This window comes from Helianthus annuus, chromosome 12 (genome assembly GCF_002127325.2).
Source record: "Helianthus annuus cultivar XRQ/B chromosome 12, HanXRQr2.0-SUNRISE, whole genome shotgun sequence".
In the NCBI taxonomy this organism is placed as follows: domain Eukaryota; kingdom Viridiplantae; phylum Streptophyta; class Magnoliopsida; order Asterales; family Asteraceae; genus Helianthus; species Helianthus annuus.
In genome coordinates this window covers 161,174,484-161,198,945 of record NC_035444.2, presented here as the reverse complement: position 1 = coordinate 161,198,945, position 24,462 = coordinate 161,174,484, and the positions used below count along the sequence as shown (strand labels likewise).

Below are 24,462 nucleotides of genomic sequence, written 5' to 3'. Positions count from 1 at the left end.
GCCGGCGGGGAATGTTGCTGCCCTTGTCTGGAACTCGTGGGCTCCTCCGAAATGTAATTTCCTTCTATGGAGAGCTGAAATGGGAAAGGTTGCTACCAAAACCGAGCTTCGTAAAAGGGGAGTTTCGGTTTCGAGTGATACTTGTGACCGATGTGGCTACGGAATAGAAGATGCAGATCACATTTTTTATAATTGCATTTTGGCTAAAGACGTCTGGTGGCGGGTGTTTGTTTGGGTCAAGATCCCTTTCCCGATTGAAGCAGCCAACCTAAAAGATCTTATGGAAGTTATTAGGAACAGCCCAGGTTCTAGTAAATGGAAGAAAATCGTGAACAAGGTGGCTCTTGCTACAGCGTGGCGTATTTGGGAGGCTCGGAACGCTAAGGTGTTTGAAGGAAGATTTGTTCATCCTCGAAAAATTCTGGAGTTTGTCAAGGAAGACGCGTTTCTTTGGATCTGCAACAGAGCTAAGATCTCTAAGCCGGAGAAATGGATCGAGTTTGATTTAGCAGACATAGTGTAGCTTGTATTGTTCTGTTTTCTCGTTTTCGTTTGTACTCGTTTTTCAGCCCCTTGCTGGCTCTTTATATGTTTTATAAAGTGATCACCGTTAAAAAAAAAGTAGGTTCATGTTGGCCTATAATTTATAGATTGGATTGGCTCTTGTTTGTCATATTGTTTACGCCAATCGAGGTCTTATCTGGGTTGGGCTTTTGAAGACCAATTGTTGGACTCGTGTACGCCACCTTAACATTCAGGGATTTGTCCTTCAAAACATCAAAACCATGGGGTGGTAGATAAGGGCAATGTATATTATATTATTGTATTTAAAAAAAAAACAAAAAAACAATGAAATAATAAAAGACATTCATATTAATTATATTAAAACAATAACATTACTTAAATATAAAACAAATAAGGAAAATAATAAGAAACATAATTAAAAGACATTAAAAAACAATGTAGTTTAACTAAGACTATATTTTTCTGTAATTTGTTTTTTCATGTCCTCGTACATTTTTTTTTTCGGGTCTGATAATGTGAACAATGTTCATAGAGAGGAACTTCAAATCGTCTCGTTTTTCTTTCGTCATTTTCAGATTCAGTTTTTCTTGGAAAAAAGCACAAATACTTCTTTTTTCCTCGAGCTTTTCTTTGAATATTATTAAACGTACTAATATGATCATTATCTCGGCTAAACTTTCGATGTAGTCCACACCAGAACTAGATGATTTTTGTAGCCTCTTTTTTTTATTTATCTCTACCGGGTGGACGGCTAGCTTCAACTTTGACATTATCGTCACTTAAGTTTAGATCAATCTCGTTACGAGCATCTGAACGAGGTGACGAGCTTGTTTTGGTTCTTTTTGATGACTGGGTCGCGAATGGTACTTTCGCCCATTTGCTATGGTAACGTGCCACTTGCCAACAATTAATAAATGGGAATGAGTGCTTTTCTTTATCTTGATAATCACTCAACGCTCTTGCCAAGAAGTCGGCTTCATTTTCGCCGCTTCTTGCGTTATTCTTGGCGTTATGAAAGGAACCGTTGAAGGTCGTGATCTTTTTATTCAATTCACGCCACTTTGATGAGAGACTATTATTGAACCGGTATAAATCTCGGTTCAACGTTGCGTGATAAGTTTCATTAATTTTTTTCCAAAATTTGCCTTTTTTTTTACTAGTACTTATTTAGAAAACATGACATATTAAAAAGTGTGTGTGTATATTATATATATACAGCTAAAATGAAAACCACCTCCAGTTGTAAGAACCATGAGAACTACACCGTACGGGGCGAGTTGGACCAAAAAAAATTTTTATTAACGTAGATGCGTGTATTATAAACACATTTGTAAAAAAAAATGTCGTGTGTGCAGTTTTGAGCACCACAAGTTTGTGTTTACGGGTACCATAAATTTTATTTGAGCACCACAAGTTTGTGTTTACGGGTACCGTAAATTTTATTTAAAATTTACGGTATCCGTAAACACAAACTTGTGGTGCTCAAAACTACACACACGATATTTTTTTTAGTTTTTTTTTTACAAATGTGTTTATAATACACGCATCTACGTTTATGAAATTTTTTTTGGTCCAACTCGCCCCGGATCAAAAAGTTCTCATGGCTCTTACAACTGGAGGTGGTTTTCATTTTAGCGGTCCCCTATATATATATATATATATATATATGTATGTATGTATAAAAGACAATAGCCAACAAAAAAATATTTTTCTTCTTTAAAAAATGAAATATAAGTACCGATCATCGGGTCCTCTGTTACGTGTATCCAAACTTTGCTTAATACAAGTTCTTCCTCGCTTGTCCATCTTATAACAACTCTTTGATCGCTTGGGACCTCCTCCGCTTCGGTTTTCTTCTTTTGGCTTCTTTTTTTTACTTTTGGAGCCAACGATTCACGCATATTTTACAGTTAGGTTTTCGAAACGAACTCGGGTGTAGGGTCCTTTGGGGATATAGGAACTTGTTGTTGGTGAGGGAAGTTTGGTAGCGAAACTTGAGACGGGGAAATAAGAACGAGTTGTTGAGGGAAGTTGTCAAAAGAAAATCTTGGATAAAACATGCTAGTTAACAAAGATGCGTACGTCGCTAGGTCGGGTGAAGGAGCAAGAATTGGTATATTATGGTTTAGTGGTGGACTAGGATTCGGTGTTCCGGTTCGACCATATGGGTTGTTTGGTTCGAAAGAACGGTTGTGTGGGTGTATTTTTTTTTATAAAACTTGAATAAATTTTATAAAATATTGAGAGTAGAAGAGGTATGTGAAAATGGTGTTAGTGTGGATTATTTTATAAGGTTAATTGAGTTATTTTATGTAACTGAAAAAATCTTTGCTTTTAAATAATGTCATTATTCAATGGCTAGTTTTTGTAATCCAACACAATTTCCTCGGTCAACACCCACTCAAAGAGCCCCACGCCTCGTGGAAATATTGCCTTCGGCCAAGGGGTGACGTCGCTCAAGAGGGAGATGGGGAAGTGTTTTGAGGCGTGGTGAGGCTTGTCATCCCCCTCTCCACGCTCCACACCGTGTAGCCTAAGTTTTGTATTCTCTTTTTTTAATTAAATTTCCATAGATTGACGCCTATGAAGTACACCTAAAAATGAGACCCTAATATTTAGTTGACGGGATATGATGTCATTTAGAATGTTCTTTGAGAGTCTTAGCAAAAGTAAGGATAAGAGTTTAGTGTGAGAGAGTGAGAGAATAACTTCACCTTTGGCTCAGACAAGACTCTTCTTATATAGGCAGATTGTTCTGCCCAAGGAGCCTTATGCTAGCTGTACACCTTTTAGTCCCGGTAAACTTATCCATCCTGATGTTGCTTGCAGGTTTGGCCTTTACCTCTTTTTTTTTATTATCTAATACATATTTTTATTAAATAACACTTTATGCTTTATAGAAGTTTGTCTTTTCATCTTGACTTATTCAATTCAAGTCCCGAGGCTGTACAGTAATTTTGTCTTCATGTCGTCAGCCGTAGACGTTTCAGCTTCTTGTTTTGTGCTTCAGCGTTGTTTGTTTATTTTTTACTATTGTTAGCTTTGACTTTGCTGACTGCGATCTTCGGATACCCATGTCATCACAGCCAGAAATACAAGCTTCAATTTGGGTTCTTGGCTAAAAGTAATTATTATATCAAAGTACAAATATATAATATTAAAATGAAAATAATTGCTAAAAATCTAGGGAGTAGTCATAGGAAAATAAATTATGGGAAGACGATATTGGGAAAGAGACGTGAATAATATTTGGAGTTAATAGCCAAAATGGTCTCTGAGGTTTGCTCACTTTTGCCACTTTAGTCCAAAATCCAAAATTTTTAAATGTGGATCCCTGAGGTTTGCATTTTATTGCCATTTTAGTCCAAATTTCAAATTACCTTCTGTTTGACTATTAAAAACTGGTTATTTTGTCTTTATCCTTAGGGGCAAAATGGTCATTTATATTTTATAAATAAATACAGATCAAAATGGCAGTTTACTCTATATAAAAAACAAGCAAAACCCAGATCAAACCCAGATACACACTCTCTCTCCACTCCGCTCCGCCACCACCTCCCCTGCAGCTCCACTGACCGAGGAGGGAATGAACCGGACTGCCGTCGGCTCCGCCACCACCTCCCCTACAGCTCCACTCCGCTCCGCCACCACCTCCCCTGCAGCTCCACTCCACTTCGCTCCGCCACCGCCGCCGTTCTCTCTCTCTCCTCAGATTCTCCCTTTACACTTCTGAATATAGATGTGTGTGTAGAATTGGTGCTAAATGATCTAGGTTTTTGTTGATTTGTTGTTCACGAAGAGGGAAGGTAGTGACAGGGGTTATGTGAGTGCGAGACACCGGTAATCGGCCGGAGATCATGGCGGTGGTTGCGATGGGGATAGGTAGTGATAGGGGGTGGTGAAGGTGACGGTGGGGGTCAGATCCGGAGGTGGAGGTGGAGGTTGTGGTGGTTTAATGTGACGGTGGAGGTGGTGGTTGTGGGCTGCAGATCCGGCGGTTAGGGTTTGGTTTTGTTTGAAGAAGATGGTCTCTTTAATATGTGCGGTGGAGGTGGTCTGCTTTAGTGCAGATGAATCTATGATAACCCTAAAATGAATTAGGGTATTTAAAGATAGAATGAGTTATGTAAGAGAGAGGAAATGCAGATGAACTGGGTTTTTTTTTTTTTTTTGGAAGATGAACTCTAAAGGGGGTATAATGACCAAAATGCCCCTGAGGAAAAGGACAAAAACCAGTTTTTTTTTTAGAAATCTGATCTGATTTGAAATTTGGACTAAAATGGCAACAAAATGCAAACCTCAGGGACCCAAATTTAAAAATTTTGGATTTTGGACTAAAGTGGCAAAAATGACCAAAACTCAGGGACATAATATTTGGGTTGAAGTTGACGTTTTGGAGCAAAAGTGCGACTAAGTTCTCTTCATCTCTGGGTTGTGGACCCCACCACCCATTTATATTCACTTCATTCTTAATTATTTTATTTTCCAACTTGACCACGTTTTTCTTTGTTTGCTTCATTTATTTTTACTTTCCAGATATTTTCTCTTTTATCATATTCTCTTTTCTTATTTATTATAATATAATATAATATAATATAGAATATCAATTAACTATTTTATGGCATATATCTGATCGGATGTCTTTTTATTTAATTATATTATATAGTTGAAAAATATTTGACTACAAAAAGAAAATCTAAAGTTATTACACATAAAATGATTTTTATTTATTATAATAATAAAACAACATTTTATTTAAAAAAAAGTATCTCTGTATAATTCTGACATACTTATCTAAATATATAAATACACGAAAAGTCTTTAACCTAATTTTATATATTAAATTAAAGTTTATATAATTGAGAAAAAAACACTTAAAACTAATGACTCGTTATCTTTTAAGTTGATCAAAATAAGATTATAAAATCTACAATGTTATTACATCAAATTTAAAAAAGTTAAAAGATAACAACTTATTATTTTAAATTTTAATTAAATAACTAGATGTATTGTAAACAAAAATATAGAACTTTAGTACAATAAAATTGGAGTAAAATGCACGAATAGTCCCTGTGGTTTGATGAAATTTCACCTTTAGTCCTTAACTTTTTAAAATTACATTCTTAGTTTCTGTGGTTTGAAAAGTTGTTACTCGGAAGTCGGATAGTCCCTAAAGCGGATGGATGTTAGTTTTTCTGGTGAAGTGGGTGTGAAATGACAATGACTATCCGAGTAACAACTTGTCAAACCACAGGGACTATCTGAGTAACCTTCATCTGCTTTAAGGACTATCCGAGTAACAACTTGTCAAACCACATGGACTAAGAGTATAATTCTGAAAAGTTGAGGACTAAAGGTGAAATTTCACCAAATCACATGGACTATCCATGCATTTTACTCATAAAATTGGGGTATAGGATTTTTTTATGTATTGTTGTGGGATTGAGTATGCTAAATTTATGTAAAAAGATTATTATTATTATAATGAATCTGTATTTTGTTAGAAAAGTATTTGGAAAAATGGGGTGTCTATCTCTTCTCTAGCAAACACTGGCGGCAGACAGCCAAAAACGTTTATATTATTTTCTCTCTCTAGAATCCCCCAAAGCAAAGCAAATCAGTTTTGAAATTTTGCAGGTGAAGAAACCGATGACCTTGCAGCATACATTCTTCTACCTCTAAATACAGATTTTAAGTAACTGTGGGTTTTCTTCTTCAAACAACTGCCAAGTTTTCTGACCCGTTACTAAACAGGAACATCAACGTATGTTTGTTTCTAAACATATGTTTTATGCAGCCGCTTGATCTGTGTGCTTTCAAAGATCTGATCTGAAGGCAAGAAGAACCTGCGTGCCCAAGGGTAGATTTCTACTTTCTTTTCTTTTCTTTTCTTTTTAAATTACTCTAGTTTCTGTTAAAGAAAAAGAAAAATGTTTTCTTTCTAGTTGTACCTTTGGTTTAATTTGAATTGAATTGAATTCCTGCCTGCATTCCGATGTTGGATACATGCATGAATGTTGTTCCACTGGGCTTTATTTTTTTTTTTTTTTTGAAGGAAGACTTTCATTAACAAACAGAGGGCCACGAAAAGAGGACCTCCACAAATATTACATCATATACAATGGGTAAATACCCCAATCCTTCCACACTAAATCCTTAAAACTAGTCCGATTCTTAACCCAACAAAAAGAAGAAGACTTAATACCCGCGACTATATCTACCACTTTATGTCTAGACTTGTGGAAAACAATACTATTTCGCTCCAACCAAATCCTCCAGCACGTAATCATCATAATGCCTCTCAAAAGCTTCTTCTCCCACTTTGGTTTATTTGCAATGTAATCCATCTTCAGCAGATCAACAATCGAATCAAAATATCCACCTTGAATGCGGCACCAATCTCTTATTTTGGACCAAACACCCTTAACAAAATCACAATCCACTATCAAATGAAAAGCCGATTCATGCGCAAACTCACAGAAAGGACATCTAGAATCAATAATATTGACTCTCCTATTAACCAACGCCATTCGAGTCGGAATTCGATCTAATTCCAACCGCCAAATGAAAATGTTCACTGGGCTTTATTTTAATCTACCATATCCCTTACTTTTTTATTTTTATATAATAATAATAATTAAATAATCAATTTACATTACTTTTTCTTCTTCTTCTTCTTCATATTGTTAAGGCGTTGATCAATTCGGCAACAAACAAACAAACATATTCGTTGGTATTGTATTCGATGGATTGACGAACAAATTCGATGGATGCAATGTCAAAAACATTAGCATCTGTTGGGTTGATCTGGTCGTTGCTTGTGGTCTGTGTGTTCGGGTCGTCGTCGGATGCAGTGGGGTGTAACTGTGAGGATGACGGCTTCTTCGGGTACCGAAACATTATGGAGACACAACGAGTGAGTGATTTGATGATCGCCTTCGCTTATTTTTCGATTCCGATCGAATTACTCTACTTTGTTACCTGCTCAAATGGGTATTATTTGAATTCATAGCCTTCATTGTTCTTTGTGGGATGACCCATTTGTTAAACTGGTGGACCTACGAACCGCACCCGTTTCAGCTCATGCTCGCCCTCACCGTCTTCAAGTTCCTCACCGCCTTGGTCTCCTTCGCGACCGCCATTACCTTGGTTACTCTCATACCTTTGCTGTTGAAAGTTAAAGTTAGAGAGTTTATGTTGAGGAAGAAGACTAGGGATCTTGGTAGAGAAATGGGTGTCATTAAGCAACAGAAGGAAGCCGGGTGGCATGTTAGTATGCTCACGCAGGAGATCCGAAAGTCGCTTGATCGCCACACGATTTTGTACACTACACTCGATAAGTTATCCGCGATTTTGGATTTGCACAACTGTGCGATTTGGATGCCTGGCCCTGCGAAAACAGTCATGAATCTTACGCATCGAAAGGCGAGGGGAGAATCATGTACAATGGTCTATAATGTCTCCGTCACGATTCAGGATCCGGATGTTCAAGAGATTAAAGGAAGCGAGACGGTGAAGTTACTGGATCAGGGATCACCGTGCGCGAGTTTAAGCAGTGGAGGAAAGTCTGGTGATGATCAACCACATGGAGCTGTGGCTGCGATACGAATGCCGATGCTTAGAGTTTCGGATTTTAAAGGAGGGACGCCCGAGATTATCCAGGCGTGTTACGCGATTCTTGTGTTGGTTCTTCCGGGTGGAGAACTTCGATCATGGACTGATGCTGAGTTAGAGATAGTCAAAGTTGTTGCTGACCAGGTAGCCGTGGCCCTCTCGCATGCTGCGGTTTTGGAAGAGTCTCAGCTCATGAGAGACAAGTTAGCCGAGCAAAATCGAGCTTTGCAGCAGGCTAAACAGGACGCGATGAGGGCGAGCCAAGCGAGGAACCTGTTTCAGACGGTAATGAGTAAAAGCTTGAGGAAACCGATGCATTCGATCATGGGTTTGCTTTCGATTATGCAAAATGATGACAATCTAAGCAACCAACAGCGTGTTGTTCTCGACACCACGGTGAAAACTAGCAATGTACTCTCGATGTTGATCGATGATGTAATGGACGACTCTTCAAAAGACCTGTTCCCGTTGGAAATGAGAGCGTTTCGGCTCCATTCTTTGATTAAAGAAACTGCTTATCTTGCAAAGTGTTTGTGTTCTTCTAAGGGATACAAATTCGTAGTCGAAGCAGATAAATCGCTACCTGATAACGTTATGGGAGACGAGAGACGGGTTTTTCAGGTGATCTTGCATATGATGGGGAGCCTTTTGAATGGAGCGAAAAAAGGAGGTGGAGTGGTTTTGACGTTGAGGATCTCAATGGAGAGTGGAAGCCATGGGAGATGGGCAATGTGGAAATCGAATTCGTCTGACGGTTACGTCAACGTGAAGTTTGAAATCGGGATCAATGATCAGTCGGAAGGCTCTGGTGATAACAAAAGAATTCACAATGGTACGGTGGAGCAAAGTTTGAGCTTCGGTGTGTGCAGGAAGCTCGTGGAGGTTGGTTTCCTTTTCTAGTTTCTGGTAACCAGGGGTGTTCATAAACCGTTAAAACTAATCGAACCATCCAAGTCAGCCTGTTTGACACATATGCGGTCCCGTTTATGATTCGGTTTTAAAGGTTTGACGGTTTATAGTTTGAAACTTGGAACCAACCCTTTAACATTGATTATCTTTAATTTAAAAAATATAACAATTTTTATATTTTTTAAAATTAAACAAATATTTATGGTTTTGTAAAAAAACTATATTCTTTTAGTCTAAAACCGTCAAACTGGTACAACAACCAGACAAGCCGGACCTTGAACACCCCTACGGATTGTGTTCAAGTAGATTGTTACATAACTTGTTTTGTTTTAGCAGTTGATGCAAGGAAAGATTTGGGTAGTTCCGTATCCCACAGGATTCGATCAAAGTATGGCTCTTGTTCTTCGGTTTCAACTCAGAACATCAACGATGGTAGGAATGTTGGAAACCGGAGAATCCTCGTTAGAGCTGTCCAACACCGTGTTCAGAGGCCTTCAAGTACTGCTAGCGGAAGAGGATGACGTGAACCGCGCGGTCACACGCAAGCTACTTGAGAAACTCGGGTGCATTGTGTCAACAGTTGCCACTGGTTCAGACTGCATCATGGCTCTAAACCAATCATTCCAGATGGTTATTTTGGACCTTGAAATGTCGGATGTTGACGGGTTTGAAGTGGCGTCAAGAATCCGAAAGTCTCGTAGTCGAAACTGGCCTTTGATCGTTGCTCTGACCGCTGTAGGTGATGAGAATGCTTGGGAAAAATGCTTGCAGATCGGCATCAATGGAGTGATTCAGAAACCACTTCTTTTGAAGGGGATCTCGGATGAACTCAGGAGAGTCTTGGTCCATACCAACAACTTGCATTGACTTGAGGTCAAAGTCAAATTGTTGACCTAACAATTTTAACCAAGGAAGAATAGTGAGGATTTTTTTTTCTCTTTTTTATTTCTGGATTTTTTTTTTTAAATTGCAGGTTTACTTAAAAATAATATAATATAAAATATACACTAATGAGTTGCTGTAAAGTAAAAATTTTGTGAAATGATTTGGCAAAATAAATAAATAAAGTGGTGATAATATAATATGGGAAGAGAATCATGCATGAATTTGATTACGTCACGACTTTTGAATTATAAAAAGTGAAGAAATAGTCGCCACCTTGAATTGAATTCAATGTATAAAGGCATACGTATGAATGAGGGTCACCCCACCTCTCATAACACGTCAACATATCATTTTGTTTTTATGTCTGATTCTTTGCATATATCCATCCCCCACTCAACACAAATTTCTACCTGTAAATAAATAAATTTAAAACAACTGCCCATAAAAGACAGAAAAATGGCCAAGGCTTTGTTCGTACATGCTGAGAATCGAAAGTAGTTAGGATTCATTTAACATACTATTTTCAGTATAATAAAACTAAATTTTTAATTCTTTTTTTAGCATTTTTCTTGAGGGGAAGGATAGATAAGATTTTAGGGGTTGGGAGAGGTGTCACATCAACCCATAGGTTAACCATTGGAGATGGTCTTGTGAATTTAAAACACCATCTTTCCTTTATATACCTATTACCACCGAGATTAAAAAAGATTTTTTTTTTTTTTTTAAATCATAGGTATTTAGTTGTTTTTTCCAAAAAGAGTTTCCTGACTTTTTTTTTGTCTGCGAGGCGCAGACCATGCGCAGATCTTTTGTTTTGTAGATTGTTTTTCATAATAGATTTCATTTAAAAAGGTTTGTGCGTCCTCTTCCCCAAACAGATGTGGACCTCCCACTTCTAAACACTTCAAACATCTTCTCACAAAACTCACATACATAACAAAACCCTTGGACCTCTCCACCACTCTTCTCGTCCTCCCACCGCCGCTGCCGTACAGCGGAGCCGAATTGCCGCCCGAAATATTCTGTATAGCTGCCGTACAACGCAGCCAAATTGCCGTTGAAAAGATTAAAGAATAATAGTCATTCTCCGCCTCTGCAACGTCAAAACCCTAATTGACGTCATACTAGTTGGTACTCGCGTTCGTCTTCTTCACCCAGCTATTCTGATTAAGGTACCGATAATTATAGGCTTATAATTTTTTAATCTATGTGTTTTGTAATTGTAGTGATATGTCAGGTGATTATATTGTTTTATAATGTGTTTTGTAATAGCTATGAATGAAGATTACTTGCTTTTTTTCAACTTGTTTACTCTCAATTTCAATAATAATTGTAGTATTTTGATTATTCTGATGTTGTTGATGTAAGCATGTAAAATAGTTGATGTTAATTTTCAAATTTATAATTTTCAATTTTTTGTTTTGTTTTGTTTTTGTTTTGTTTTTTTTTTTTTTTTTTTGAATTTTGATGTTAATTTTTAGATTTATAATGTGGTTTTTCTTAATTTTGATGTTAGTTTTCATAATTTATAATGCTTTTTTTTTTCTAAATTTTGATGTTAATTTTCAATTTAGAGTTAAGTGTCATTTACGTCCCTGTGGTTTGTTCACTTTTGTATTTAAGGTCAAATTTCAAAATTGAACCGTTTTCTTCCTTGACATTTTGGAAACGTGCCATTTTAGTCTAAAATATAATCACAATTAAAAAATGTAGTTAGCGTAGGGGTAAAATTCGTTTGTTTCTAAGCATTTAAGATCAAGCCGAACGAGAAACCGAACACTGTGAAGATCTTGTTTCCGCATTTTTGTTAATCATATGTTTATGATCTTAATATTTTGTTGTCAAGTAAACCCTTTATGTTTCTACATACATGTTCTAACTATAAAGTTAATGATGACTTTGCAAGATTTCAAGTATAAATATGGAAGTATTTTTTGCTTTGAAACATTAGAGTTAGTTGTTTACTCACTCTTTAAAGATGGTTTTAAATTTTATAGGTCTTACATATACACACTCATATTATTATATTAAAAGTGTGGGCCCATAAACTCTTTTTTCTTCTACAAAACAACCTGCCACCATCACCATAGCCACCCACCTCTAGCTCCACCCACACCCACCTCCGTCACCTAAACCTAACCCCTACAACCCTTAACCCATCACAAAACACCATCACAGTCATCACCGCCTCAACAACAGCCACTGTCTGAACCGCTACCATCTTTATACCCATAAACCACCACCATCATCATCTTTCGGTCTTTAACACACCCACCGCCGCCACCACCGTCAACAACAACCATCATCAAAACCCAAATAAAACCCTAAATCGGTTCTAAATCTACAAATTCAACTCAAAACTCGAAACCCTAAGAGGCAACATGTACCTTAATCGACTAAATTTACCATTGTTAACATTAGCAACCCATCGTCACCATCATGTTCGCGTCTCTCTCTGATCGATCCCTCTCTCTAGTCGTTTCCTTCTCTAAATGTGGTGGATGAAGGGATCTGGGATGGAGGAGGGAGTTAAGGTGGCGAAGATGTTGATGTTGATGCTTGTGGAGTTGCAGGTGGTGGCGGCTGGTGGTAAGTGGTGGAAGTAGGTGGTGGTGAGAGAGAGAGAGAGAGAGAGAGAGAGGGGGAGACATACAAGTGCTTAAGGTGACGAAGATGTTGATGCTGATGGAGTTGCAGGTGGTACGTGGTGGAGACAGGTGGTGGTGAGTGAGTGTGTGTGTGTGTGTGAGAGAGAGAGGGGGGGGGGCTTAAAATGGTGAATAAGAAGGTTGGTGGGTCTCACCTTTAATTACTTTTAGTGTATAATTTAATACTAAGGGCATTTTGGTCATTTTACATGGACTTAATGGTGAAAACTAACGGGCATCCACTCCAGGGACCATCCGAGTAACAAAAAGCAAACAACAGGGAACACCGGTGTAATTTTTAAAAGTTGGGGACTATAGGTGTTACTTTACAAAACCATAGGAATTATTCGCGTATTTTACTCTTTTGTCAAATAACAATGTTGTGATGTTGTTTCTATACAATTTTATTCCAATTTATTATCTCTGAGATTGCTCCAGTTTTTAATGTTTTTTAACTGACTTGTTCACACTTTACAATAGTTTTTGTCCTAATTTTGAGGGACGTTGCTAATTGAGTTGATTTCAAATCCGAGTTAATTACTTTTCATGTCTATTTTTTAATGAAAAACATTCAATTAGTTTTTTTAAACGGCTAAATCACACACCCTTTAAACATACTTCTAATAGATGAACTGGAACGCGCTCTCACTCCATTATGTCGGATTAGGTAGTTTATTTGGTTCTTTTGATTTTGATATGAAATGTTTATTTTACAGTTACACATTAACATATACTTCTTAAAATAATCAAATATTAACTGAAAGGTCCTTGGTTCGATTCTCATAAAAGAGGGTTTTCCCATATTTATTGGGTTTCCCTTTTAATTGGTCTATAGGCATTATGCCTAGTGGAGATGGATATGATCGGGTGGTTCCGCTAGTGGCATGATGATACTCCAGTGGTCCGTCAGTGATCCAAATTTGCCGTTCAAAAAAAAAAAAAAAGAGTAAACTGCCATTTTGGTCCCTGTGGATTGGTCAATTTTGCCACTGTAGTCCAAAACTCAAACTTTTTGCATCTGGGTCCCTATAGTTTTAGTTTTATTGCCATTTTGGTCCAAAAATGAAATCAGGTCATATTTGTCTTATAAAATCCTGTTATTTTGTCATTTTTCACTGGGGCAAAATGATCATTTCTTTTTTATAAATAAATACCATATTTTATAAGACAAATATGACCTGATTTGCCCCTGAGGAAAATGACAAAATTGCAGGATTTTATAAGACAAGTATGACTTGATTTCATTTTTGGACCAAAATGGCAATAAAACTGAAACCACAGGGACCCAGATGCAAAAGGTTTGAGTTTTGGACTAAAGTGGCAAAAGTAACCAAACCTTAGGGACCAAAATGGCAGTTTACTCAGAAAAAAAAAAAAAGAAACAAGATAATGTTTTATAAATAGAGTTATGGAAATTATTGAGAATAATATAACCTAATTAACATATATTGGCAAAGGCATGTAACAGCAGTTTTAAAATTCAAAATCTGAACACTAAATAACATGATAAGTAAGTACCAAGTATAACTAAGTATATTTCTTCATTCAGATTCATCATCAGGTCTTGCAAATTAAGCATCATACAGCTGCTGGCAGAAGGAATCTGGAAGAAACAAAAGTAGAATAATCATTTGGTAAATTCTATAAAAAAACAAAAAAATAGAGAGTAAACTTCCATTTTGCTTCCTGTGGTTTGGTCGTTTTAATGGTTTTGCTCCAATCCTTTAAAAATAGTCATTTTACTCCCTGATGTTTCTGTTTTGTCACCAGTTTGCTCCCCGGCTCTTAACTCAGTTAAATCATTCAATAAAGAGAAAGTTGTGCGGCAGGGAGCAAACTGGTGACAAAACCGAAACATCAAGGAGTAAAATGGCTATTTTTAAACGATTGGGGCAAAACCATTAAAACGACCAAATCACAGGGAGCAAAACGGAAATTTAGTCTAAAATAGAAGATAAAAAGGTAAAATTAAATGTTACCTGAACAGGTAATATAAGATGAAGAATGCCAGGACCAAATATATGACGAGTTTACATGTTCTCCGACTTGATTTTGTTTCAAACACCTGAATCAATCAAAGATCATTAACAATAAGCTACTAACTAACTAACTAACTAACTAGTCAAGGATCTCAAATGTTACCGTCTTCAACTTATCCATAGTTCCTGACATAATCCCCCTTGCGGAATCCATACCATTGCCCTGTTAGATAAAAAAACAGGTTAGTATGTAAAGAGCAATTAAGTATGAATGTACGTAAATGTGTACCATTCGGTCCAGCATACGGTTATGAGTCTGCACCTCCTCATGTATGTCACCAGTCAACTGTCAATCATTAATCTCAAAATTATAATAAAAACAGTGCAGAAAACTATTTTGTATAAATCTAACATGCCAATGAATAAAAAAGATCATCATCAAAATTGCTGTAAAAACTACAATCTCATTAAGTTGAACAAGAAGCCATGTTCAGGATAGATTATATAAACAAATATTATGTTCAGCATTATCTGCTGACCCTAAGTTCATAGCATCCGAAGCTACATTCTGTATTCTAGTTTTTATCACCTAAACTAACACGTAAGTATTACCACAACGCACTTCTTTAAGAACTGACATTTTGCATTAATAAATAACTTACTCTTTTTAGAAAGACAACTCTGTCCTGCAAGCTATTTAAAGATTTTTCATTTTCTTGCTCGTCTATATCGCGAGAATACGATGATGAAGCTCTGAGGCCGCCCTCCTCAATGCCATCAAGGTTATCAAATAGAGCAGTTCTAGATGCACGATTGTCCCTAGAAGAAAAAAAAACAGATAAAGCATAAAGAAGAATTTATAATAAAATCACATGAATAGCAGTAGCAAGCAACTACCAAAACAGATTCGACTGCGAGAATGTATGTGGTTACATGAGAAGATGTAATTTTAGTCATGGAGACTTTTCTTCCATGCCATGACTGTATTGTATTGTATTGTATTGTAGGTCATTCTACTCATTTCAATCATCTAACATCCATTTTGTCATTCGAATAAATTCAAAGCCGCTTGAATTTATTTTTTTCCAAATCATACAAGGTTCCTTTTGTTAGATTCTCACTATTTTTTTCACTGGGTTCCTTTTGTTAGATTCTCACTAATTCTTACTATTTTTTTTCCAAATCATACAAGGTTCTCACTAATTTTTTTCCAAACCGAATGGTTCTTGGAACCCACAAAAGTGGGCTAGATCCGCCCCATGAGATTTCCACTTTACAATTACATGCTGCATTGCTTTTAGAATGTTGATTTCATGATCTATAAGCACATCATAATCAATAAGAAATAGAAAAAACCAATCATTTCTTTAACCATAACTCAAAATTACTATTTAGTACCAGAGATGATAAGCAGGGCACGGCTTTTATTAGGCAAAGCTATTTATAAATCGAAACAAACAAGCAATCAAAGACAGAAAATTGAAAAGGAACACTGGAGAATACAATTAGGTTTAGATCGAACCTTCGATAACTCATGTCAGGATCAGCGATACAATACACCACGACTCACTCTGCATCAAGTCTCGCAGGGGTTTAGATCTGCCAGATTTCTCCTCAATAAATTCTCAAAACCATTTTCAGGGTTTTTTTTTCTTTCTTTTTCTTCTTCCAGATGGTGTCTTTTAACTCAAGTTTGCCAGATTTCTCCTCAATAAAATTTTCAGTTTTTTTTTTTTTTTTGGTTGTGTGTGCGCGTAGGAGGTGTCTTTTAAGTTTAACGTAAAAGTTGACGAGTTCGGCCCTTAATGTCTCAAAATCTTACACCACATACTCTTTGAGCCTAACCCAATTAATTTCTAACGTTAAGGTAAGTCATGTGCAAGGCACACGAGCGTGTTTTAGTCTTTTTACCCCCACCGTTTTTTAATTCCACCCATTATATCACCCTAAACACCACTGATGCTGCCACCACCACATGTCACCGTCACCACCTGCTAGCGGTATAACTCAATCCCTTAAGTCTATTAAAGCACAACCAAACCCAATACTTAGTAAGATCCACTAGAAATTCTTATAATTTTCAAAACCGAGCACAAAAGAGCTTATTAGAAAGGCGTTGTTTTGCGTCGAAACTCGATCCAGATTTTGTTTGAATTGTAATAAAACTTCAACGATTTATGTTTACTTACGTGTGCATGATTACGGTTCAGTTTAATGGATTCCGCACGTTAAACCGGATTAAACGCAGATCTTGTGTTCTTCGGTGAACTGTTCCGAAACTTACAATTTTTAGGGTTTAAGGTGTATGCAAGCATGTATATGATATCAATACTTATGAATCAACATTTCAATGAAAATATAATCTCAGTGTATGGCTTGTTTTGAATTATATAAACGTGTATTCGTGATTGTTTACGTATCATGCAAGAATAATTAGGCAAAGTATTGAATGTAGAAAAAATATGAGTTATATTACAATGGAAAAAAAATTGAAAAATACGAAACGTTACATTAATCGCTAAAAAAAATATTCAAACGATATGGTTGAATCGTTTAATCCCAAAGTCTCAATTGCAAAAACAAACTTCCAAACGATTTATCTTGATTGTTTGGACAACAACATTAACGAAAAGGCTGATTCACTAAAAGAATTCAAACGATCTAATAAAATGGTTTACAAAGTCGCTAAAATACTACTCTAATCGTTAAGACCTGATTGTTTAAATTCCCTTACTTAATCGCTAATAGATACAGACGATGAGGCTCAATCGTTTCTAAAATCTTAAACCATGACATTCAGTCACTCACTAAATTTGACCGTGATCTCTCAATCGCTAAAGAAATGTAAACATGAAGGCTCAATCGCTATAGATTTTTTTGCGATTAAGCTTGAATGGATAACAACAGTTCAAACGATTAGGATCCGAATTAAATGTAGAACACAGTCAACTGTTTCGACGAATAACAGTGACCGAAAGTTGATCGGAAATACGCGAAACTAACCAACTATCAACCAAAATCGATAACGAATGAATCTATACACTTGAAATCACAAATCTAACAAACCTATACAATCAATTTCAATAAACAAAACACATTTTTTGGATACAACCAAAACCATAGATAACGACATTATAATTGTTAAAATGTCATATATTATATATATATAACTTATTATAAAACAAAAGCCTACAAAATGAATATTTGGTGCAATGGAAACAATCCTTGTCTATGAAATCAAAGATTTTAGGTGTCGTATCCCTAGGTGCGATTTTTTTTTTAAATTTCCTTCATGTCTGATATGATCCCTTCTCATAAGTTGCTTATTTAATTTTTTTAACAACAAACTAACTTTGAACATCACATCATCGGAACTAGCAACTTGTTTATTATTAGACAAATTGGACTTTAGTAATCCAAATTTTAACCTAACTAGGTTTAAAGAAGTTCGCCGCATTGCGGCGAATTTCTTTTGTTATTTAGTCTGTGTTTACATGTGTTTTGAAATCACTACGAGCGTGTTGCGAACGAAACTGCTGACAAGAATAAAAAGAAAATGTAGAAAAAAAACACTAAAAGATAACTGAAAGAAAATCAATCAAAAAAGTTATATGGTAACGATGTTGTTCGTATGAAACCCGTGGTCAGAGATGAGCAAATTGTTCTGGGTACCGATACCAAATTTGCCGAACCGAAAGATCTTAAGTACCAATTCGGTACCGACTTTTGGCGTTCCTGGTACCGGTTCACTACCGTTTTTTACCTTCATATACCGGTACCGTAACCGGTATTTTCGGTATCAATACCGATTCTGTATCGGTTGGCACCTAGCTCATCCCTACCCCTGAAACTAGAAAAAGAAAAAAATTAAAAGTTGAAGAAAATCAAAAAAAAAAGTTGTACGATACCGTTGTTCGTACGGTAACCGTGGTCAGGGATGAGCAAATGGTACCGGGTAGCAACACTGAATTTCCCGAACCAAACGTTTTTTTCTACATTTTCTTTTTATTCTTGTCAGCAGTTTCGTTTGCAACACGCTCGTAGTGATTTCAAAACACATGTAAACACAGACTAAATAACAAAAGAAATTCGCCGCAATGTGGCGAACTTCTTTAAACCTAGTTAGGTTAAAATTTGGATTACTATGAGAGAGGGGTTCCTTTTCTAATATCGTCTTATAATATCTATAATATAAGAGCAGATCCCTATCTTGGTAAGTCTTTGAGAAGGTCAAGACCGATAGAAAATCTATGTTCCCCCGGGTCCAATCCTCAGACTGACTCTACTTCATCAGAGCCAAAAAAGGATCTTTCGTGTATAATCCTGCATAATCTTGAATGTTCTCAGTTCCGGTACGTAGACCAAATAAGACAGTGCAAGCAAAAGTTAGAGCAGAACTCTCAGCTGCAGTATTGGAGGAAGCCAACAATTTTCAGAAAACTTGCCTCCAGTGTAAATTCTACCCATGTCCAGCAGAATGTGCCTTAGAGTTAGCGCCCTTCCTTTCAACTAAAGCAATGTAATGAGCCTATCCTCTACTTGAGCAAGATTGATCATGTAAACCCAGCCGGGTGGAAAAGAACCACAATGTCAAGCAGCCACTTCCAAATTTTCTGTCTCGTTTTCACTATATTGAGCTTTACATTGACATGAATAATGGAATTGCGGTCTTTCCAAACTTCCCATAGGATAAATAAAGCAACGGAATTGCGTAAAAAAGAATACTGGGAGCAAAGAGTCTCAGTCCACCAAGACTCAAGACGCTGCTCAAGAGACTGAGCTTGGTATATTGAGATGTTAAGATGAGAAGCCGGGAGTCTAGTAGTCGTTTTTTCTTTTAGTTGCGATGCAAACATGCCTTTACTTAACTTATGAGATTAGTTGAGTAGGCTTGCCTTAGTTGTATGCTATAAGATAGCTAGTTTTGGGGCTTTCGACATAAAAAGCCTATCCAGCTTGGCTTCACTATCGCTCATGACTTGTATTGTAGTCGGCCCAACCCAACTTGAAATTGACTTTGATTTGCTCCCTTTGAATAAGATATCCTACTCGTTCTTGCATTACGCGGCTGAACGAACAGAACGCACAATGCCTCTGATTTATACGAAACACTGAGAGAACCAAATCAAATCAAAGAAAGGTGTGGGAGATTCTTTTCGTCGTTTACAACATCTGGTGGTGCCCTCGTGGGCACCTTCCTCTCTGGGTCGGTCTAGTATAATCGACTTTAGCCCCCAAATCGAAGCTTCGAAGAGCCTTCTCCCATGCGATGAGATGAATTCTGTCTCTCCGTCCAACACCAGACCGTGGACATCTCGTCCGAATTCCTTCCCGATTCTACTTTTGGCAGGCCATGGTGCGGGTAAAAGCTTGTGGATTTTCTCCTGCTTATTCATTAGGGCGGGGCCGAAAAAAGGAAAGAGAGGGATGGGGTTTCTCCCGCTTTTGGCATAGTGGGCCCACGGTGGGGGGCTCGCACGACGGGCTATTAGCTCAGTGGTAGTGCGCTTTCTTTCTAACTTCTACCTCTCTCTTTGAAAATATAGACTGAAAGAAGCTTCTATTTATAGGCCTTGGAGGCGCCTAACTCTTTCTTATTTCGCCTAAACCGAATGATGGCCGTACGATCACCCTTGGGTTAAGTGGAGGGCAAAGAAACATGTCACATGTGACATATATGATACATGTACAAATGAACATCTTTGAGCAAGGAATTATTGGGCAATGAAATCATAAAACCATATGATTCGTCAAAAAAAGGGATGATAGCTACTTTTTTATGTCTAACAGGATCACTGTTTGCAACCCAGGATTATATTTTATCATCAATCCAGTCCCCGTTCACGTTTTTTCTTTCACCGCGCCACGCGATTCTTTCACGAAGCGCTCTCTCAGTCTCATAAGTAAATTGCTCCCGGTTGAAGTGCGCTACTGCGCACCAGCTGAAAAAGCCCTTTCCCTTTTTTTTAATAAAATTGTACTCAGGGTAAGGTTTGGTGAGAGGGGAACTAATGCTACTAGTCTCGGATATGGCTCAGAGTATTGCCTCGCTTGCAGGCCGATTGGGATCCCAGCAGTCAAACCACTGTCTTCGTTCCTCACCCTCCTTCCAATCAACCGTTTCCGAAGACTCAGCGATATGGTAGGGCGTAGTGACTACTCAGATGAAAGCTTCGGAGGAAGCATGGTGTTAAACGAGGTCGGTGAAGCATACCTTCCATCCAGTGCTATATTTGCAATGGTTTTCTTAACCACCTTGGTTTTCTTAACAACCTTCTCTGAGTAGGCTTCTTCATGCGTGCCATTCTAGGAGTTAACCAGACTCATGTTATGACACAAAATTCACTAGAATTGGGTATACCAAACATAAGGTAGTGTAATCAACAAATGAATTACTCTTATCTGTTGTTTCTTATTACTATACCGATAGTCCGATACAATAAGAACTGCTTACTTATGTCATGATGTGAGACAAACGTTAGGAATCTACTTATGTAATAGAGTCGATCCACTAAGGGGATTCAATCTTATTGGTCCAACGTTATGTCATTTTTTCTCTTTGCTTTTGCTGACTACACTCGGATAGCGAGCAGGCCTGGGCCAGCCAGGAATGGGAATTAGACTTCATTCATGAAACGCCCAATTTTCACATTTGACAAATAAAATAAACTTCATACAAATTTTTGGAAAATTTTGACATGACCCATTCGTAAAGTTAACGATTTCCTGCTTTTTTTAACGAAATCATTCGAAATACATTCTACAACACTTTTCAAAGATGCTAAAATTAAAACCAGACACATTTTACCAAAACATTCTATCCAAAATATTCAAAATAAAGTTTAAACTTCAAACTACTACGATCATCCTAAATACTAGTTTTACATTTACTACACAAAGTGATTTTGACCCATTTCAAAAGATATCATGAACCGGAAGCGCATAAGGGCGACATAGTGTGTGTTCGATTCGAGCGTGCCGCAATCAAGCAAGCGATTTACCTATCATGCACAACAACAAACATTTGTTAGTTCATATTGCCAAACAAAATCCATGACTTACCTTACATACTTTTAATCAACCCCTTAACAATTTACAAGTCACTGACAAATCTTGTTTACAACATTCTTTTTATTAAACATCCCTTCCATTAACTTTCTTTCATTCCAACATCTCGATACATTCGTACATCCATATCATTCGACCCATTCATAATGAGCCCATAATCAAACATCAACAATAATCGTCGTGCTTGTCCTACTTTACCCACTTACAACGGATAACCCTTATCATACATGCCTAGCATAACATATCATTATGACGAGTTTACAACAAGTCGTTACTTAACTATCTCATTATTTTACTTTCCATACAATTTCATCCCACTTGAGTGGTCATTATACATCCGACACTATTGTGTCGCTTATCCATTTCTAACATATAACATATCATCATTTGAACCAATAACAACACACTGATACGTGGTTGAAAACCGGTGCTCGTAATCGTGTAACTTTATGTTTTTATATGAGTTTTAATCTTGAATGGCCTACTTCTAATTAGATTTGTGTTTATGCAGGTTTAACAAAGTTTAAGGAGCTTTTCGGGAGCTTTACGAGTCACCGGGTCGAAAACCGGAGCACCGGGACGCGTTACGGATCAATCGGGAGTGCGAGAAGTAAAAAAAATGGAAAATTGGTGTTCAAGAGGCCTTCAGCGACGGGGCATAGCCCGTCCCGGACGGGATCCAGACAAACTCGTCGGCCAAGGATTCCCGTAAGCAGTCAATTAGGGCGTCGGACAGAAACTTCACCAGACGAACCCGTCGGCGACGGGGTCATGCCCATCGGCGACGGGCAACAGATTACAAGAACGAGAATGGTTGGTTGTTTGGTGAGGAGAACGACTTTAATTGGTTTTTTAGCATTCAATTCGGGAGTTACACGGATTTGAGAGTTTGAATCATAGTCTTGGAGCCATTCTCACCTACCATTATCATCTCTATTCCATCTATCATCAAGAACATCAACCAAATTAAGATCATCATCATAAACCATTCCTAATCACCAATTCCTCCATAAACCCCAATTCTCCATACTTCACCATTACCAATCATTCCACAAACCCTAATCATCCACCATTCCTTCATCCGTCAAGCTTCAAGATGACTTCATTCATGTTCCAATCATCCAGTGATCAAGCTTCTTCAACCACGAGCGGCTAATCATCTCGGTTTCACCCCGGCGTAGGTAGTTGTTAATTTAGGGTTTCGAATTGTTTATTGCTTCAACTTTGTGACAACTTGTGTTTGATTTTTGAAACCATTGATAATAGTGTTACATTTGTTGCGAATTCGTAAATTTTTGAACGATGTTAAAAGTTATGACTTTATGAAATGGTGATATGTAATTGTGCATTGTCATGGTTAGGTTTTACTTGTGTTGACTATAAAGTGTATTCTTGTCCGTTCTTCGGGACGTTGATAGTTATTGGCACCTAAGTCACGGTACACTAAATCCGCTAATCATATGCATTTGAGTTGAATCTAAAAACTTGCAGAAACCCTAGGTTAGCAATTACCGAAACCGGGTGTGATTCCTTTTTCTTATTATTGTTATAGTAATCAATTTTCCTGTAATCGTTAATCATTAGTTGTTAATCAATTTAATCAATTCACTTAGTCTAAACTCACATCTCTCAATTAAACAAAAATACAAAAACATTCTAGTAAGCTTCATAAATCATGACATTTGTTCTAATTCATTCGAATCCACACACAAACCACATACTCTTCGTGGTTCGACCCCTTACTACCACTAACACATAGTTAAGAGTAATTTGGGCTTATAAATATTATCTTTGACCGGAGCGCGACACTCCGATCAAATTTTGGCGCCGTTGCCGGGGAGTGCATGCGCTTTGTGTGGGGATCTTTGTTTGAATTTGCGTGATTATCTGTTTAAGTTGCTTAGTTTTTCTTTGCATGTTGTCTTTTTCTTTATTACGCGGGGTGTGTTACTTGTGCAGGTTACAGGTAGTGTATGCATACGCAGAACTCCGGGAGGACGTCACCTTTAGTCTACGAACCGGAAATCGAAAGAGTAGCAAGAAGAAACTTAGCAAGCCGGTTAGAAGCAATACTTGCTTCTAATCAAACCAACCAAACACCACAACTTACACCGACCATTGAAACCGATTCAATGGCGAACCAAAACTCCAACCAAAACCAAAACCAGAACCAATTTCAATACCGAAGCAACTTCAATCCCACCCAAAATGTTCAACCTATACCTCAAGAGCGATCGGGTGGTAATAACAATACCGGACCACCCACACCACCTTTTCAAAACCAAAATCCTAACAACACCCAAAGAACACCCCAACAACAAAACCTTCATCGACAAACCTCCTTACCCCTCAACCTTGATGATCGGAATGTCAATTCCGATAGTCGAGGCAACAGAGATCGTGGCAATCCCGCGAACGAAGACCCATTTTTCAACATAGACGATTTGAGGAACGCCATCCCCGATGACGAACCGTATAGTGTTCCCGGTTATCAATCGCCCGAACACGTAAGTGTTCATACGGAAAATTCAGTCGATGGGGGTTACTATGATGATCGGGCGAATGATGACGAAGATTGGGGATATGTGAATCAGGGTAATTTTTATAATGCAAGAGGGTATGACGACGAGGAGTTTGGCTACCAAAACACCAATTATGTTGGGGATGAAGACTACGGGTATGGGAATAGAAGGAATGACGGTTATGAAAATAACCGCCAACCACGAAATAATAACCAAAGGAACCGAAATGATGGGTTTTACAACAACAACAACAATGACAACCCTAATCGGATTCCTTGTTTCGTGGGAGGGGGTAACCAAAGGGGTAACCAA

At 37.5% G+C, this 24,462-nt stretch overlaps 1 protein-coding gene and 1 pseudogene across 1 annotated transcript; one reads left to right on the top strand and one right to left on the bottom strand.

Annotated features, from left to right (window-relative positions):
• The first annotated feature begins 6,051 nt into the window (after window positions 1-6,051).
• LOC110896195 lies at window positions 6,052-10,107 on the top strand (annotated as a pseudogene).
• A 3,889-nt stretch (window positions 10,108-13,996) lies between these two features.
• On the bottom strand, window positions 13,997-16,274 carry LOC110896197 (bet1-like SNARE 1-2). The gene is made up of 6 exons (XM_022143656.2): window positions 16,083-16,274; window positions 15,223-15,379; window positions 14,850-14,906; window positions 14,724-14,783; window positions 14,561-14,646; window positions 13,997-14,184 (listed from the first exon to the last, which is right to left on the bottom strand). The coding sequence occupies exons 1-6, from the start codon at window positions 16,094-16,096 to the stop codon at window positions 14,160-14,162; spliced, it is 399 nt and encodes a 132-aa protein (XP_021999348.1). The 5' UTR covers window positions 16,097-16,274; the 3' UTR covers window positions 13,997-14,159.
• Window positions 16,275-24,462: the final 8,188 nt, after the last annotated feature.